This window comes from Phyllostomus discolor, chromosome 13, assembly GCF_004126475.2.
Source record: "Phyllostomus discolor isolate MPI-MPIP mPhyDis1 chromosome 13, mPhyDis1.pri.v3, whole genome shotgun sequence".
NCBI classification, from domain to species: Eukaryota; Metazoa; Chordata; class Mammalia; order Chiroptera; family Phyllostomidae; genus Phyllostomus; species Phyllostomus discolor.
In genome coordinates, this window is record NC_040915.2 from 53,833,070 (window position 1) to 53,851,075 (window position 18,006).

The window sequence follows — 18,006 nt, forward strand, 5'->3', positions numbered from 1 at the left end:
CAGGATGGTTGTGGTTTCTCTCCTAGACCCCAGAAATTTCCACGAGCCAACCCAACAGCAAGTCCAACAGTGGCACCAAGTCTGGAAGCCAAAAGACTTCCCAAGACAGCCAGGCAGGCTCCCCGCAGCACCCCAACATTCCAGGCCAGGAGGGCGAGGGGGCCGGCACCACGGAGCCGGCGCCGATGACCACCGTCAATGGCGAGAAGCCCCAGGAGTCGGGCCCCGGCGGGGCTCCAGCCAAAAAGCCTCTGCCCTTCAAGAGGGGTGTGAGGAGGGGTGACGTGTTGCTGATGGTGGCCAAGCTGGACCCCGACTCGGCCAAGGTGGAGCAGAGGACTCAGCCCCAGGACGCCCCCACCTGCAAGACCCCAGCCCCAGCCACAGACCCTGGAGGGGGAAGGAAGGGGGAGTCCCCACAGGCTCCTCATGGCCCCCGGGCCAGCCCTGAGGACACAGCCCCGAAGGCTGAGAAGACCCAGACTGGGGGTCCTGGGGGCCCAGGAACTGTGCTTCTGACAAAAGGCGAGAAAGATCAAGGAGCAGCAGGGAAAGGGGGTGGGGCCCCCCAGGCCAAAGGGCTGAAAGGGGAGGAGCCTCAGGACACAGTCCGGCCTGTTGAGGGGGGGCCACCAGGGACAGTGGAGAAGGGGGCAGGGGACCCTCCAAACAAGGCGGCAAAGGGGAAACTCTCTAAGGACGCAGCAGGTGAAGGGAAGCTGGCTGGGGCCCAAATCCAGGTGAAAAAGTGGGGCGGTTCCCTGGGCAGAAAGAGCAAGTGTGACGGTCCCCAGAAGAAGGACAAAGAAGGTGTGCTCCTCAGTAAGGTGGAGAAGACAGAGGAACCACAGACCAAGGGAGAGAAGGTGGACAAAGTGCAGGGGAAGGTCGGGAAGACGGCGGAGGTCCTCAGAGGGATGGAGGAAGCGCGTGGGCCTCAGGGAGGGTCTGGGGAGGCGGATGAGGCCGGGAGTAGGACAGAGAAGGGCTTCGAAGCTCCCAAGGAGGTGGGTGAACATGGGGAGGCCCCAGCAGCTGCTGAGAAGGAGCGGCAGCCAGATAGCAGGGGGCAGGACGCTGGGCAGCCCTGCCAAAGGGCGGATGGCAGGGCCGAGGCCCTGCAGCCGGAGCCGGGAGGACCCAGAGTGCCTGCCCCGGGGAGCCCGGCTGAAAGGCCTCTGGTGCCGGAGAACCCAGAGGGGCCAGCGCTGCCGGAGGGGAGCGGAGGAAGCCCGAGTGGAGCCTCGGCCCAGGTGAGGGCTGCAGCCCCGGTGTGGGGAGCGGTGGGGGGAGAAGGGGTGGGAACGACTTGCTCCTGGGGCCCAGCAAGGTGGGGGCAAGAGATGGACAAGGGATTGGCGAGTGACTGCCAGCTCAGAGGAAGGGACAAGCACCTTCTCCTTGACAAGCAGGGGTCTTGAGGCCTCCACTGCACCTGTGCTGGTGTGCGATGCTCCACAGAGTGAGGGAGACCCCAAGCAGGGGAGATGGTCCCCCCTGGCCGAGCTTACAATGCCGCATGGAAGTTCTCAACCTTGGGGCTGCATAAGCAGCAGATTGCTGAAAAGGCAGCCAGTCCCAGGGTCCCCCTTGGAGCTTCCATTCAAAAGGCCAGGGGTGGGGCGAAGCCATCAGCATTTAAATAAGCAACACCCTCCCTGTCCCCACCGTGTAGATTCTGGTTTAGGTGGCCCCAGACCCTGCTGACAAACTCTTACGTAAGGCTTTGCCCCTCACGTGCACGGGGGTGGGGAGAGGGCAGTGTCTCCCTGGGTTAATTTGTGTGACCTTTGCTCTCAGGCTCCCGAGGACAGATGGTACGAGGCAGAGAAAGTCTGGCTGGTTCAGAAGGATGGCTTTACTCTTGGTAATCAGGGGCTTCCGTACATCTGGGGCTGGGGGTGTCTGAGTCTGTTCCTCTGGCGCCCCCTTCTGCTGCTAGCGGGGCTTCCCAGGTCCTCATCTCAGTCTGCGGAGAAGGGGAGCAGTGAGGAGTCACTGAGATCAGGATGGGGTGTGGCCGCCCTTCCAGGTGGGAATAGCCCTTTCACTCTGGGCAGCTGGTCTACCAGGTCTGTTTTCAAAGACGTGCGAGCCCCGGTAATTAATTATTCAATGAATTATTTCATGCAACGAGCCTGGTTTGGCTCCCACAGAGTTCTTCAGGGTGCTTGGAGTCTAGCGCAGGTGGGCAAATAGGTTCCATCTCCCAGCCCGGTTTTGTGGATTAGCTGTGACCACACTCTCCTGGGCAGAAGCGATTCTGAGTCCCAGTCAGAATGCTGCTGGGAAGAGTGATTCTCCATCAGGGAGGGGTCTGTCGTGGGGACTGGAGGGGGGATGGCAGCTCCTAGGCCGTTCTCTGCCCTCCCAGGTCCAGGTATGAGGTAGGTGGTGCACCCCACCATCTGGGCTCCTGCTCTGTGCCAGCTGATAACAGCGCAAGGGGAGTGGGACCCAGCCTCCGTCCTTAAAGGGCTTGGGGTCACAATTCAGAGCCCTCCGTGTGAATAGACCGCACTGGGAGAGGAGACTGTCCCTCTCTGACCCGTCCCAGCCCCCTTGCTGGCTCCCTCGCCAGTTCCCTCACCTGGCTCAGATCTATCTGTCTCCCCTCCCCTCCCCTGCCCTCCTCTCCCCTCCCCTCTCCCTCCCCTCCCCGCTCTCCTCATCTCCTGCCTTGGCTGTCCACCAGCAACGGTGCTTAAGCCAGATGAGGGCACAGCCGACCTGCCGGCGGGAAGGGTGCGACTTTGCATCGATGCCGACAAAACCATCACTGAGGTGGACGAAGAGCATGTTCATCGGGTGAGCCCCTGCAGCTCCCTGCCTGCCCCACACTTCCCTGCCCCTGCATACCGGGGATGTCCTTGTCCCTGACTGCAGGGACTACTTTGGCTCGATGCCCTGGAGGGAGTTATAGGGAAGATAACCCTGAACTCATTGCTCTGCTGGAGGTATATTGTTAGGGGGTCAGTGTTACTCTGTCCCGCAGTGTCCCTTTTATGAAGACACATTAGGAAGCATGTTTGTTAGGTCCTGAGACTGATTGTTGTTTGGCTTGACCCAAGAAAGTGATTGCTTTTCTTTTTATGAACATTGCAAATTGTGCTGCAAAGCATGTTTCCCTTTTCACCTTGGCTGCTAGGGAACTCAAGAGCCAAATGTGCTGTTTGCCATCAACCATAGCATAGGGTATAATGGCATAATTTTTGGGTATCAAGCATTCTTGTGGTTTTGCTTTTTCAGTTGTTTTGCATCATTTTTTTTTTTTTTGGTGCACCATAAATCTATTTGAGGGTCAGAATATAATGATAGAAAACGGGGGTCTTCTGACCCCTTTCCACCACTCAAAGCATCTGATAATCAAGAAAGAGTTTCCTCCAGGAGCCCCACGTGGGCCTCGATCCTCTCCATTCCCCTCTGCTCTCCTCCGCCCACCTCAGGCCCCCTGTTCCCCGTGGCGTTGGGAGTGTGCAGGGGGCCCGTGTTCTCAGGGGAAAGACTGACCCACAGGAGAGCTTGGGCTTGCAGATCCCAGAGCACTGGGCCCAGAAATCCCCCTGAAGCTGGAAAGAATGGTTTGGAAGCTTTTAGAATGGAGGCCCCAAGGAGGAGCTGCAGTCTTCCTTGCTTCCAGAAGGGCCCGGGCATATTTCCAAGGGCTCCACGCACGAGGGGCTGTCAGAAATGGGGTGGTTCGGCTGTTGGCCTCTGTCCCTGAGCGTCACAGGGGACACACCGTGCTCCCCCCCAGGGGGGACTCAGAGGCGCAGGAAACATCAGAGAACAATGCCTGGCTTGGAAACACCACCTGTTTTGGGGGTGTTTGAGATGCAGGAGACACTCTGATCTTGCCGCGTCTTTGTCCTGAGCATCTCCCCTCACAGTACAATCAGTGGAGGAAGGGGGGACCTGTGTGAACAGAGGGGTGGCTCCCAGGCCGCAGCACGGGCGAATGAGAGGGGTGCGCTGTCCCACACGTAGGACTGTGTGACCCTGTCTGCAGGGCCCTCGAGTTCTGTCCTGGTCTGTGGCACAGGGCTCTCTGGGGGCGGGGCTGTGTGTATAGGGGAGCGGTGGCGGTATGGGGGCCTGAGGAGCCACGGGCCACTCTGTGATGGTTCGCAGGCCAACCCCCCTGAGCTGGACCAGGCCGAGGACCTGGCCTCCCTGGTCAGCGTCAACGAATCCAGTGTCCTGCACACGCTTCTGCACCGCTACCGGGCTCAGCTGCCGCACACCTTCATGGGGCCAGACCTGATCATCCTCCAGCCCCGGGGGCCGCCGGCACCCTCTGCAGGCAAGGTGAGGGGGCAACCTGGGCAAGGGGGGACCGGGGACAGGCACTGGGGGATGGGGTGGGGGTCCCTCTGCACCTCAGCAGAGAGCAGGGCAGCCAGAGAAAGCCCCCGCAGGCCTGTCTGGGGGCAGCGTCTTGCCAGGCATGAGATGCGGGGGCATCGTGAGCACCGTGGGCCGTGAGGGGCCACAAGACCCCCCTCCTTTAAGGATGAGCATTAAAGACGATACTAATGATGAGAGACAATATTTAGTGAGTGTCAGCTTTGTACCAGGCACTGCTTCAGGCACATAGTATCTCAATTAATTCTTATCCCCCCACCCCGACCTGAAAAGATGTCATTATGACCCCATTTTACAGATGGGGACTGGCTGGGCCAGCTGCTGGGCTCTTACACTGAGGGCAGAGCAGCTGGGATAAAATGCAGGCTGCCAGCTCCTCGGTGCTCTGAACCCCATGCTGGTCTGGGGAGTCCTGAACACCCACATAAATCAGGAAACAGAAGCCTTGGTTCTGCTTGTATTTATTTTTCCTGGGAAGCGTAGGAATGGCTGGTTTTTGTCAAGACAGTGGAAGCAAAGGGAAGCTCTCAGCGCCACCTTGTGGGAAGGCCGGCAGCCACAACTGAAGGGTTAGAGCCAGGCTCATTCATCCGAGGGCTACTGATGGAGGTCTCCTGCGTGCCAGGCACGGGGTAAAAAGCAGGAAAGGAGGAGGCAATGGGCTTGCCTCATGGAGCTCCCGTTCTAGTGGAGAAGACAGGCCAGGAATCGTACAGATGACACAGGTGGAGCAGTGGAGTGTGGAGGCGGGGAGAAGCGGGGAGAGGTGGGGGCCGGTGTGGGGTTACAGGTGCACGGGCATAATGAATGACCTGGTGTTTACTCTGAGCCTGATGGAGATTTTGGGGGAAGCAGTGACGTGGTCTGACTTATGCTGTAAGAACAGGCCTTTGGCAGCTGGGTGGGGGGTAGCTGGAAGGGGGCAAAGGTGAAGGCAGGGAGCCCAGTTCGAGGTCAGACGTGTTACCTGGGTGCTGCCCTGACGGCTTGCTGGTCCGGGGAGGCCGGGCCTCCAGCACACGCACTCACACAGGTGGTTGAGGCCTCCACGCCGCTCTGGTCCTGGTTGCCTTGCCTGTCACTGGGGGGGGGGGGGGACGCCCTCCAGAGTCCCATGGCACACGCTAAGTCCATGGTAGAGGGGACGGTGGCCCTGCACCCCTTTCCCAGACTTCTTCAGGACACCCCGCTCCACCCCTCTGGTTGTTTCTCAGGCCGCTTCTCAGCCCCGCGCCTGTGGCCTGGGCCCGGTGAGTGACAGCTCGGCGGGTGCACTCCCCGCTTGCCCTGAGGACTGTGCTCCTGCTCCTGCGGCCCCGGGGCCTCCGCTGGCTCCTTCGGAGCCCTGGGAGGGACGTTTCGTGCAGACCCCTGAGGCAAGCCCGTTCTCTCGGGCTCCCGGGGATGGCCACCCAGGCATGGAGGCGTCCACCTCAGAACCTGGGCTGAAGGGCCTAAAGGTGCAGGCCCTGGGCCCCGTCCTATTAAAGAGGCATTTGAGTCTTGAGATCCCTTTGTGCCCCTGAGGCCCCTGGTTCCCCTACACTCTTCCAGTGCCCCGCCCTTCCCTCCAGCCATCAGCCCCCCACCCCAAACCCGCCGCCACCTTCTGTGCTTTGTCTGAGTCCCGTTTGATTCCACAAATGGCCACCAGGTGGGAGCATAGACCTGTGATGAGGCTCGGACAGGCCCACCTAGAAGGTGGTCTGGGTGAGGTAGGAGCCAGTGCCGGGGTCTCTGTCACTGGGGCCCACCTGGAGGCTGGGAGCTGGGGTGGGGGTGCAGCTCCTCATGGGTATGAACGTGGGTGTGACCTTGTCAGGTGTACAGGGGCCTGCCTGTGGGTGTGGGGCCTCGTGCCTGTGAGCACACCTGTGTGCAAGCACGCATGGGTGCTCACGCCCAAATGCAAGGGCCTGTGTGCATGCACCTGCGTGTGTACACAGCAGCCTGGACCTGCAGAAATCTCCCTTCTACCATCAAGGCAGTGAGCCCCAGGGAATGGTGGTTGAGGTGGCCTGTCCCTTGAACTCCAGCATTTCCAGAGGGGGAGGTGGTTCAGGCCTCAAGCCTCAGACCCCTTTGTCTGCCTGAGGACCTCTGGCTCTGTGGGTGGTGGGGGCTTGTCCCACTTTTGCCAGCTGTGGGGTCCTGCTGAGCCCGGAACAGGGATTCGTTACTCCTCCTAGGGGTTTGGGGGCACAAGGCCAACGGTGGACTGGAGCACCTTCAGCCCCACTGGGATTTGTGCCTCCCCCTACCCCGCCTCCCTGCACCAAGGCAGATGAGGACACACCCACTTCGCATCCCCGGCTCCAGCTGGGCCAGCTCCACCGCTCCCTCTGGTGCCTTCCCACTCGCCTCCCCGTCCCCACCGCCTCTTCCCTCTTCCCTGTTCCCTGTTCCCTGAAGGCTATGCAAAGCAGACTTTTGTGAAGGTCACCGACTAGTTTCAGGCTGCCAGGTCCTGTGGTCCCTGCTCCTGTCTTCTCTGACTTGACCTTTAGCAGCATATTTTTTTTAAATCCTCACCAGAGGGCATATTTACTGATTCTAGAGAGAGAGGAAGGGAGAGAGAGAGAAACATCGCTGTGTGAGAGAAACATCGATTGGTTGCTGTAAGCTCCCTGACCAGGGACCAAACCGCAACCTAGGTATGTGTCCTGACTGGGGATCGAACCTGCAACCCTTTGGTGCATGGAACAGTGCTCCAACCAGCGGAGCCACCTGGCCAAGATGACCGCCAGCAGCATCTGACAGCCAGTCCCCTCCTCTCTTCCTTTGCTCCAGGACTCCTCTCTCCTGGTTTTCCTTCTGTCCCGCTGGCCCTCCTTGGCCTCCCTCTCTTTTCTTTTTCTTTTTGCCTACACTAAATCCACTTTATTTTATTTTTTTGCATTTTGCATTTTATTTATTATAGGTTCCCCAATTTTTCCCCTTGCCCCAGCCCACCCCCCTCTCCCTCAGTCAGCGCCCTCTTCGTTGTCCATGTCCGTGCGTCATTCACACACACTCCCCTTCCCTTCACCGTCCTCCCCCCGTCCTCCCCTCCTACAGCCAGCTGCCAGTCCGCTCCCTGTGTCCTCGTCTCTGGCTTTAGTTTTCTCCTTAGCGTGTTTTGTTCATTAGATTCCAGTTGTAAGTGAGGCCTCCTGTGCTGGTCCCCGCTGCCCTCCCCATGCCCAGGGTCTGTCCCACGCCTCCTTCCCCCTCCTCAGACACCCGTTCATTCCCTCGGCGATCTCATCCCGGCTCCTGGCCTTCAACCGATTCCCGTTTGATGTGATTTATTCGTTCTGTTTATTATGAGTCTCTGCCCAACAGAGAGCAAGCTCCACGGGCAGGACTTTTGTCTTGTTGTTTTTAAAGTCAGGTTTGTTCAGGTGGAATTCACATGCAGTTAGAATCGTTCTTGTTCTGGTGAGATTCGCACAAACACGTACAGGCGTGTCACCGCCTCCGCCACCAATGCCAAGCCAGTTCCACGGCCCCCAAAGGTTCTCCAGACACTTTGTGGTCTTTCCCCGCCGCGGGTCCTGCCCTCGGCAGTCTTTCTGGAGTAACTGCCCTTTCCTGGGAAGTCACGTGAACGGAGCCGTACAGGCTGTCGGCGTTTGCGCCGGCTGCTCCCTCCCAGCACCTGCATCTGTGACTCTCCTCTGTTGTTGCACTTCTCAGCTGCGCGCTCCTTTATTTCATTGTACTGTATTGCGCTGGCTTCCCTCTCCATTCGCGGGGGGTCCCGGTGTCCTGAGGACACAGGGGTTTTCCAGCGCATGAGACTTTCCTTTTTTAATCTTTAAAACTAAAAATTCCTTTTTATTATTTGAGAGAGAGGAAGAGAAACATTGACTTGTTGTTCCACTTGTTTATGCATTCACTGGTTTCTTCTTGCACGTGCCCTCACCGGGGATCGAACCTACAACCTTGGCGTATCAGAATGATGCTTTAACCAAATGATACACGGGGCCAGGACAGGACGTGGGAATGCTGAGACCAGGATGGCTGGTTACCCAGGTTCACTAGCTGAAGACATGTGGGTTGTTTCTGGAGATCTTGAATATATTTTCAGTAAAATCAGTGACACAGAGTTTCCTTTGCGAACCTAAATATTAGTTTCTCTTGGGTGAATCCCTGGGCGTGGGACTGCAGGGTTCTGTGATGTGTGCGCGTCTCTCTGCGTGGGGAACGGCCAGTTTCCCAGACTGACCGTGTGACTCGGCATCCCGCCAGCACTGCGGGAGAACTCCAGTTTTAAGCTGTTCTGCAGGTGTATGATGGTGTCTGCTCACGGTTGGCAGAGACGCCTTTTATTTTTGTGTGCGCCCCCAGTGCCTGGGACCGTGTCTGCTGCCTAGTAGACACTCAACAATTTTTTTCCTCATTGAGTGAATAATGAATAAGTGGATGAATGAATGAATGAATGAAGTGAAAGGGACTTCAAGTGTTACCTGAAGGTGTTATGGCAAGTCCATAGCACACGCGCCCCCGTGTCCCATTCTGTTTCTGTGGCAGGCATCACTAATCGATTGTGCCATTGAATCCAGCTGCTTCATTCCAGGCGGGTGCTATCCAATAATTTGAGTAGTGAGTGAGATGAGCCCCAGGAGCTAATGAAGCTCTAGGTCAAGTCTCCCAGGAGCTGAAGGGGAGACCCAGGATCAGAGTCAGGCCCCTGGCTGCCCAGGTGGTCACAGTGCACCAAGCACAGGACCAGCTGCTTAGGCTGGGCTCTTCCCCGGAAGATGCGAGACCTCTCTGACAAGGGTGGAGTGGGGTGGGTGGACACGCATGTGGACTCGAGGCTGGAGTGGGCACTGTCTTGGGGTGCTCCCTGGGCACAGCTGGGGTGGGAAGGCTGATGCCTGGCATGTTCCTGCAGGTGCTCAGGGGCCGCCGGGATGGCCTGCCTGCCCACGTCACCTCTCTGGCCCAGCGGGCATACTGGGCGCTGCTAAGCCAGCGGAGAGACCAGAGCATCGTGGCCCTGGGCCGAAGCGGCGCTGGGAAGACCACCTGCTGCGAGCAGGTCCTGGAGCACCTGGTGGGGATGGCAGGCAGTGTGGATGGCAGTGTCTCAGGTACGGTGGTCTCCAGGTGACATGTAGTAGCGTTGTGGGGAGAGGAAGAGCTGGAGAGGGTGCTGGGCTGCTCCTCCTCATAGCCACTCACCTCGCCTTCACTCAGCATGTCCGCAGACCCCAGGCTGGCTGCTGGGCAGGGCCACCCCAGTCCACTGGATGCCTCTGTGCAAATTAGAGAAAGGTTCTTCCTCAAGATGTCCCAGCCACGAACGGAGCAACCATCATTTGTTGACATTGTTAGAAGGGAATGTTCCACTGCCATGCTCTAGAAAACCGTCCTACTAAGTGCACAAACCTATGACGCTGCAGCGCTGATGCTGTGCCCCTGTGATGTGAGGCCCTTGTGCAGTGCACGGCCCATGCAGCCATACAGAGGACCTGCCACTAGAGACGGAGGGCGTGGCCGCTGTGCTGGAGGAGCGGACAACCGGAGGGCCACTGAGCTGCTCCTGCGCACCCAGCGGGAGTGCTCTGCCCAAAGGCACTGCCTGCGGGAGAGCTGGCAGGGGCGTGGAGAGGGGAAAGGGGCTGCCCGGGGAATGACGTCTGAACTTGGCCTTACAGAGTGCCACCTCGCACTAATAATTACAGTGCTAGCAATGATGGCCGTCTACACCGGCAGAGGGTGTGGGTGTCAGGCCTTATTCCAAGGATCCAAACTTATTCATTGCTTAGAACAGCTCTATAGGGTACCTACTATTGATTTAAATTTTGCAGACGGGGACGTTAAGGCTCAGAGAAACTGATGGGCTCGCCCGAGGCCGCACCGCCACTGCGTCCCAGGCAGAGTCTGGCTCGGGAGCTGTAACCCCTGGGCCACTGTGCTCTGTGGGTTTTTAATTTTAGTTTTTCCTTTGGCTCCTTCAGGGAGTCTTTTTCAACACTTCACCCCCGAGTCATCTTCCCAACATAAAATTTTAATGCCATAGACATACCACGATCTGTTTATACATGTATGTCTGAGCTCTGCACATAAGAAGGTGAAATTCCCGCCATCCCAGAAGCAATTTCTGCTCCCTCGGGGGCGATACTCCTTCTCCCTGCCGAGAATACATGTGCTCGAATGTTGCTTTTCCAGCTGTAATAAATATGATACTAACAACACCGCATTTGGAGCCCACTCGTTCTAAGCACTTGGCTTCATTAAATCTTCCAGTCCTCATGACAACTGCGTGGGGTGGGCACTATCATATTCCCATTCCCAGTGTTACAGATGGGGTAACGGAGCCACAGGGAGGTTAATTAATTTGCTCCGAGTCATGTGACTAGCAAAGGGTGGAGCCTATTCACACCTGCTGAACTGCTGTGTGCTGCTGCTGTTCCACTGGGGCTAGTCCAGGGCTCTGCTGGTCACCTGCTTTGCACCCGGCGCATGGTGGGAGCTGGGGATACAGCAGGGAGAGGTGCCAGTCTTTGCTTTCCCAAAATGTAGTGCTGCTGTGAGTGAGTGTGTCTGAGGGTGGGAGTCAGGCTAGGCTGTATCCAGGAGCCTACCCCAACACCTGATGCATAGTAGGTTCTCAATGAATAATTGTGGGAAGGCTGCAGGGCTTTTTGAGCCTGCTGTGGTGGTGGTGGGGGGCTCCCTGAGAGCAGGTCTGAGGATTCCAGTGCCCTGCCACCCTCCCAGGCTTCATCAGGCCCAGGGGGCCTCAGGGCAGCCCCTGTCACCCAGATCCTGTAATCCCTTCATGATTAAGCCTTGGTCTCCCTGCACCGCTGCTTGCAGCCAGGATGTGGCTGACATTGAAATGTGTGTGGTTTGGGGTTGAGTTGAGAAGGTGGCAAGGAGCCCTCTTGGGCCTGGGGCCCAGGAAGAAGGTGGCCCTGTGACAAGGGGGGGTGGCAGCACCCAGGCCGTAGGTGACGTTCTGCCCCATGCCCCCACAGTGGAGAAGATTCGAGCCACCTTCACTGTCCTCCGGGCCTTTGGCTCCGTGTCCACTGGCCACAGCCGCAGTGCCACCCGATTCACCATGCTGATGTCACTGGACTTCAGTGCCACAGGCCGCGTCACAGCTGCTCAGCTCCAGGTGAGGCCTCTGGGGGGAAGGGAAAGGGTCTCCCTCAGGGCTGCAGGATTCCCAGCCCCGCTGGGCAGCTGAGCAGAGCTGAAGCCTCCTGGGACTCCAGGAGGTGTCTACATGGTCCCAGTTCCCCCAGCCTCTGCCAGCTCCTCCCCACCTCACTCCGAGGCCCAGAAAGTCCCCTCCTAGAGCAAGCCGGCCAGTTTGCACCGGAGAATGTCACGGAGATGAAGTATTCATGAATAATATATAATCCAGCCACTCATTAGTCGGGTCTCAGAAGCACAAGCTGAAATGAGATAGTCGCTCGCCAGCCTTCGTGGCGGGCGGTGTGTGGCCAACATGTGCCTGCCGGCTCCCGCCCCCGAATCGCCCTGTCCCCCACCCCCCGCCCCTCCAGCATTCTGTTTGAACAGAGCACAGGCTCAGGCGGTCAGAAACGTCGTTCGTATGTGCAGCGGGGATGGTATGCAGACTCGAGGAAAACTCACCCCACCCTGACCCAGAAGCCCCACCACTCACGGCCACGTGGCTTAGTGAAGGCCTCCGTGGCACAAGAATGTGTCGGAGGGCGGCTCCAGGTCCTCACGGCTCCTCCCCTCGGACCCCTTCGTTGGAATGAGTCTGTTGCTTTAGTGGAGACCCCCGGTGGACTCTGAAATAGCGAGGCGAGGGGCTGATGAGTTTTGGTAGGAAAGTGTCCCTCAGAGTTTGGACCCCAGATGTATCCTCAAAGGGTGGGCCGGGGTGAGGCACCCGATCGGGGCCTCCGGGTAGCTGGGCACCAGGCATGAGGCCGAGGCAGCCCAGCGCTGATCCAGTGCCCGCCCCCTCCCCTCGCAGACGATGCTTTTGGAGAAGAGCCGCGTGGCACGGCAGCCGGAAGGGGAAGGCAACTTCGAGGTCTTCTCCCAGATGCTGGCAGGACTGGACCCGGATCTCAGGTGAGGGGGTGGGACAGACAGGGACAGCCCGGGACAGTCATTCAAAGGGCGCCACCCCCTGTCCAGGGCCCAGCCTGAGCTCTGCCCGGAGCTGAGAGGCAGCAGCCCCGCTCCCAGGCTGGGCGGCCTGGGCTACTCGTGTCACCCACTCTGAACCTTGTTTCCGCCCCCTCCACTGTAACGTGGAAATAAGGCCTTGGCTGACCTTACAGGATTAAGTGATTTAGTCCACAGATAGCTCTTTATAAACGCTGGGAGGGGGTGGGGCCGTCTAATGTAGTGCTGGCATGTCAGTACAGGGCCGACGGCAGCATGGGAGGGCAGGCAGAGCAGACCCCATGTATTCTAGAAGTTTCTGAATTTGTGGGGGCCTTGAGTACACTTGAGGGTTTGTCTGAAGTGGGTAAAACCCTCGAGCAGGGCGGGGTACTGGGTGGAACAGCCCACAGGGCGGCCAGGTGGGACTCATCTTGGAGGGCGTACTGGGGGACCCCTCCCCCCCTTCAGGTCCTGACAGGTATGTTCTGCAAAGGTCTGACTTTAGAGTCTGAGGGATATGTGTTTACACCCGGACTCTGCCCCGTGTGGTCCTCTCGGAACCTCAGTTTCCCTTTCTGCAAAATGGGTGCCTACTAGTGCCAGCCTGTGGGCATTTGAACCAGGTCCCATGTCAAGGTAGCAGGCACTGTGTGTGGCGCTTAGTAGGGGTGCAACATGGGAAAGTAGGATATATAAGTAAACTCTGCCCATGGAGTTTGAACCCTCTTCTGCAGCTCGTGGCTTCAGGTGAGAGGTTTCAGCTCCGGGGCCGCCATTTCCTCGTCTCTCAGGACACGGAAGGGCAGGCCCATCTCCCCGGCGACCCTGAGTTGGGGTTGTCAATTCTGTACCCGTGCACGGAGCGCAGTTCTGGGCCTGGCGAGATTGCCCGGAAGGGGCTCCCCATGCAATGCACATGGGCAGGACAGGGCTGGCTGCTGCCGGCAGAGGATCCCAGGCCTCTGTGCCCGGCCTGGCCCGGCCCAGGGAGCTGTGAGTTGGAGGGCCTGACCCGGGCGAGACCAACATCCTTGGGAGCCAGGACAAAGCTGTGTCTGAGAGATGGGGCTGCCCCAGAGGAGTTTCAGAGGCCCTGGGAGGGTGGAGAAAAGTGCCTGGAACAACTCAGGCCCTTCAGGAGGCTGGGGCCACACTGGGGGGCTCTCTAGTGACACCCCACCCCAGGCCATCTCCCTGTTTTGCCTCTGTCGCTGCTGGGTTGTTCCCTCATCCACAGTGAAGCTTCCAAAGGACAAAAACTGGCTTCTACTTCCACAAATATCCTCCCCTTCTCCCATGGGTTCCTGTGGCAAACTCCTATTCATCCTTCAAAACCCTGCTCTGGATCCCTTCTTTAGAGTAGTGTTGCCCGATTCCTGCTCCCCCGGTTTCTCCTGCCTACTATTCTGGTTCGTCACTGGGGTGTGCCGCCTCCCTTCCTCACCAGATCGACATGAGCTCTTTCAAGCAGGTGCCCTGCCTTACTCCCCTCTGCCTCCCCCGCACCAGCACAGGGCTTGGCACTGGATAGATGCTCCTTCATTATTTGTCAAGGTGAACTTCCAACTAATGGAACACGGATCAGGTCAAGTGCAAGGGAAACAAATGCAGAGCACCTGCTCTGTGCCAGGCTGGCGTGGGAGTTTATATATAATATCTCATTTAACCCCGTGAGGCAAGTGGTGGAATGCCTATTTACGGGTGAGTTAAAGAGAGAACTATCTTACCTGCTAGCTGGTAGGGCTGGGGTTGGACTCAAAGTCTTTCTGACAAGGGTCCATCCAGGGTGTGAGACAGAGGCTGGGGTGGGGGGCCGGCCGAGACCTAGTGGAGAAGGCACTAAAGGACCCAGGCCTGGAGAAGCTGGCTGGGGACTGGTATGAGCTCCATTTCCCAGGACAAAAATGAGCCCCCATGGACAGTTTTGGAGTTCCAAGGCTGGGCTCCATGATGCATCTGTGAGTGGCATGTGCCTGGAAAGAGGTGGGGGGCCCTGGCCATGGCTCCACCTCCCACTTTGCTTGCATTCTTCAGGTCTGGGGGTGGGGCAGCCCACCTTCAGGCCGCCCTCTTAAGGAACCAGAAGGGGCCTTAAGCATCATGCCACTTCCCAGCGTGATGGCAGAGGCCAGGGGAGGGCCTGGGTGGCAGGATAGCTCTCTGTTGCTAGCCATGTGGGCAGGGTGTCCACTCTGAGTGCCCCTCCTTTGTCACCTGTATCAGGGGAACACTAGTCACACCTGTCGGGTGGGGTTACTGTGCCTAATCTCAGAATTCAGCATATGGCGAGGGCTGAGCTGACCAGGGCTGAGCTGACCCGTCTTCTGAAAGTATCCCTGAGCCAGTTCACATGCCCAGCTAGCAGGAGACCTGGAGCCAGAGCCTACTGCCATAGTTTAAGCTCGTAACTCTTTGTTTTCCAGGGCTTCCTAGCACTTAGGAGGGGCCGAGTGAGGGCAGTGAGTGAGGAATATTCGAGGGGTGGGGTCGGGGTGGGAGGCAGACACTGGGACCTCCTGGAGCTTTGTGCAGACCCCTGCACCATGAGGACCACCTGCCCCGCTCATCCATGGTGAGCACCTCCCCTCCCTTACTTCTGGTCCCTTCCCTGCTTTTAGGACAGAGCTGTACCTGCACCAGATGGCAGACAGCAGCTCCTTCGGCATGGGCGTGTGGTCCAAGGTAAGGAGGAGGTCCTCCTGGAGGGGTTGTGTGGGTGCCTGTGCCCCCAGGGCCAGGATGGGAGGGTGATGGAGAGATCTCCTCTGTGACTTGTCTTCCCAGCCACCGGGGTTTGTCATGGGCAAGGGCTGGTCCTGTGCGGGGAGAGCGGAGTGCCTTGTAGGGGCTGGGCTTGTCAGGAAATGAGACGCACAAATAAAGAACCAGGAGGGGGCGCACGCAAAGGCAAGCACGTGGGCTCTGGTGACAGGCTGTCAGGGCTCCAACCCCAGCTCCGACGGTTATTAGATGTGTGGCCTTAGGCGCGGCACCCCACCTCTCTGAACACCTGCATCCTCTTTGCTAAAGTAATGGCAGTAGCTGGATCAGCCTCGTGGTGTTAAACGGATGAAATGAAATGATGTGCACCAAGTGCTTAGCACGGGGCTTGGCCTAAATCAATCAATTAATCAGTCAATCGATCAGGCACTCCTAAAACATCTTACTGATGCGTAATGTGGGTAGGTGCAGTCAGACATGGCTTCCTGGAAGCTGGGGTCTGTGACTGAGACCAGAGAGACAGCATTCAATTGCTTAAAAAAGCAAATTTGGTTCACTTGTTTGTTTATGCTTTTACTCATTTGTTTATGTTTTGACGATTGTTTTCTGAGTTACCCGCCCCCCCCCCCCGCCCCCATGTATAGCAGGCCTGTGCTAGGTGCTGGGATTGTGGTCCTCACCCATGAGTCTTTGCTCTAGCAGGAGAGACAGACACGGCAATTAATGAAGGAATGTGGGGCAGGAACGTGCCAGAGGTTGCCCGAGACACTGTGGTGACCAGGGGACAGTTGATATAAAGAGCTACTCGGCTTCAGTCAGGGGAGGCTTCTTAGCCAAGGGGACATTTGATCTGGGTTTTGAAGGGTGAGGAGGAGTTCACCAGGTAAAGGAGCTGGGGTAATTTCCACACCGGAGCCTTTCCCCAAACACCCGTGTCCGGGAAAGAGACATTGCTTGGATACTGGGATATCCTCATGCAAAAGAAAAAAAAAAAAAAGAAGTTCAATCTACAACCTCACATCATATATAAAAGTTAACAGCAACAACAAAAAAAGATCATAGACCTAAATGCAAAACTTAAAACCATAACATTTCTAGAAAAAATAGGAGAAAAATTTCTGTAACCTCGGATTACATAAAGATTATTAGATGTGACGCCAAAGCACAGTCTGTGAGAGAACAAACTGAGAAATTGTCCTTGATCAAAATCAAGAACTTCTGTTCTTTGAAATGCCCTGTTGTGATGACAATACAAGCCACAGACTGGGAGAAAATATTTGCAAATCGTACACCTGATGAAGCCTTTGAATCCAGAATGCATAAATGTCTTTCGAAATTATAGATAAAACAACCCTGTGAAAAAGATGGCCAAAAGATTTTAACACAACACCACGCCCAAAAGCTATACGGATGGCCGGTGAGCGCAGGGACGCACCCTCCTTGTCACCAGGCGTCAAAGACATACAAGCCGAAGCCACAGGGACAATACACGGTCACTAGGCTGTTTGCACTCGACAGGGTCCACCACACCGAGGGCTGGTGAGAACTGGGGGTGACTCCTGGCGGCGGTGTAAAATAGGGCAGTCATTTTGCAAAACGGTTTCTTGAAGAAGTTCAACATTCCACCTCCCACATGACACGCTCTCCCACTCCCAGCAGAGGAGCGACGCTGTCTGTCTGTCCCGAAAACTTGTGCGTGAAAGCACAGCGGTTTTATGGATAGCAGCCGACACCCGGAAACTACCAGAACGTCTATTAACCAGCGAATGGATGCACACACTGTGAAACACCCACAAAGACAGTAGGAAACACAAGCACTAGTGATACACCCGAGAACACGGTGGCTCGGGAAGTAGCTGTGCTGAGTGACGGATCTCGGAGGAAACAGAGCACTGTGTGGTTGTGTGTGTGGGCCTCCGGAAGCCAGAGGAGAGGTCGGTGGTTGCCTGAGGTCGGGGGGCTGGCAGGTGGAGGGGAGAAAGGACTGTAAGAGGGGACTTCGGGGGGATGGAGATGTCCATTGTCTTTATCGTGGTGATGGTTTCCCAGGTGCATTGGCAAAGCTTATCAGACTGTATATGTTAAAGACGAGTCATTTATTCTTTGTCAATTAGACCTTAATAAAGCTGTCTCTCCCCTCCCCCCGTCCCTGCGGGGCACTACCCACAGACTTGCTGATTCAGTAGGTCCGAGGTCGGCCTGAGAATACGCATGTCTCCCAAGTTCTCAGGTGTGGCTGATGCACCTGGCCCAGGGACCCACTTTGAGAACCACTGCAGCGGAGTTGCTGCAGCGGGTGGGGTGGGACAGAGTGAGGCGATGCGACCCCCCCATCTGTAAATTCTGGGGGCTGGCGCACCTTTCTCCTTCCTGATGCCCCCTTCACTGGGGCGGGGGGGGGGGGTGGAATCTGCAGTATATTTTCCTTCATACCTTCTCTCCCAGGATCTGGCGGCAGGTGGTGGGGAATTAGGAGCCCAGACCTTGACCTTGGAGGCAGAGAGGATGAAAGGCTGCCCCAGCATGGGTGTTCTCTTTCACTTCATGAGCTTTGGCCAAGCGCATCCATTAGAATCAGCAAGACGGCTGCTGTTTGCTTTCCTCTGGTTTTTGAGGGGGAGTGGGTGGCTGCCTGGCCCCGAGAGCTCCCCCCGGCCGGACCTGTTTGCCTGGCTGGTTTGTTCAGCCTGCACGCAGGAGCCGGCCCAGCATGACTCCTGTCAAGGAGGCGTTTGAAGTAGTTTTTTTTTTTTTTCTGTATTTCTGGGTGGTGGTTTTTCAGACCAGTTGATTTGTGGGGATTTGTAGGGTGTTCCTTTGTTCTCT

General features: G+C 57.2%; 1 protein-coding gene across 1 annotated transcript in view; it reads left to right on the plus strand.

Moving 5' to 3' along the window:
* Positions 1-18,006, plus strand: part of MYO18B (myosin XVIIIB) — a 225,302-nt gene that overhangs the window by 16,293 nt on the left and 191,003 nt on the right. The window contains exons 4-11 of the mRNA XM_036013630.1: positions 27-1,253; positions 1,801-1,867; positions 2,696-2,808; positions 4,132-4,308; positions 9,248-9,446; positions 11,340-11,482; positions 12,320-12,420; positions 15,078-15,141. Coding sequence (XP_035869523.1) covers positions 27-1,253; positions 1,801-1,867; positions 2,696-2,808; positions 4,132-4,308; positions 9,248-9,446; positions 11,340-11,482; positions 12,320-12,420; positions 15,078-15,141 — 2,091 coding nt within the window. The remainder of the gene's footprint in view (positions 1-26; positions 1,254-1,800; positions 1,868-2,695; positions 2,809-4,131; positions 4,309-9,247; positions 9,447-11,339; positions 11,483-12,319; positions 12,421-15,077; positions 15,142-18,006) is intronic.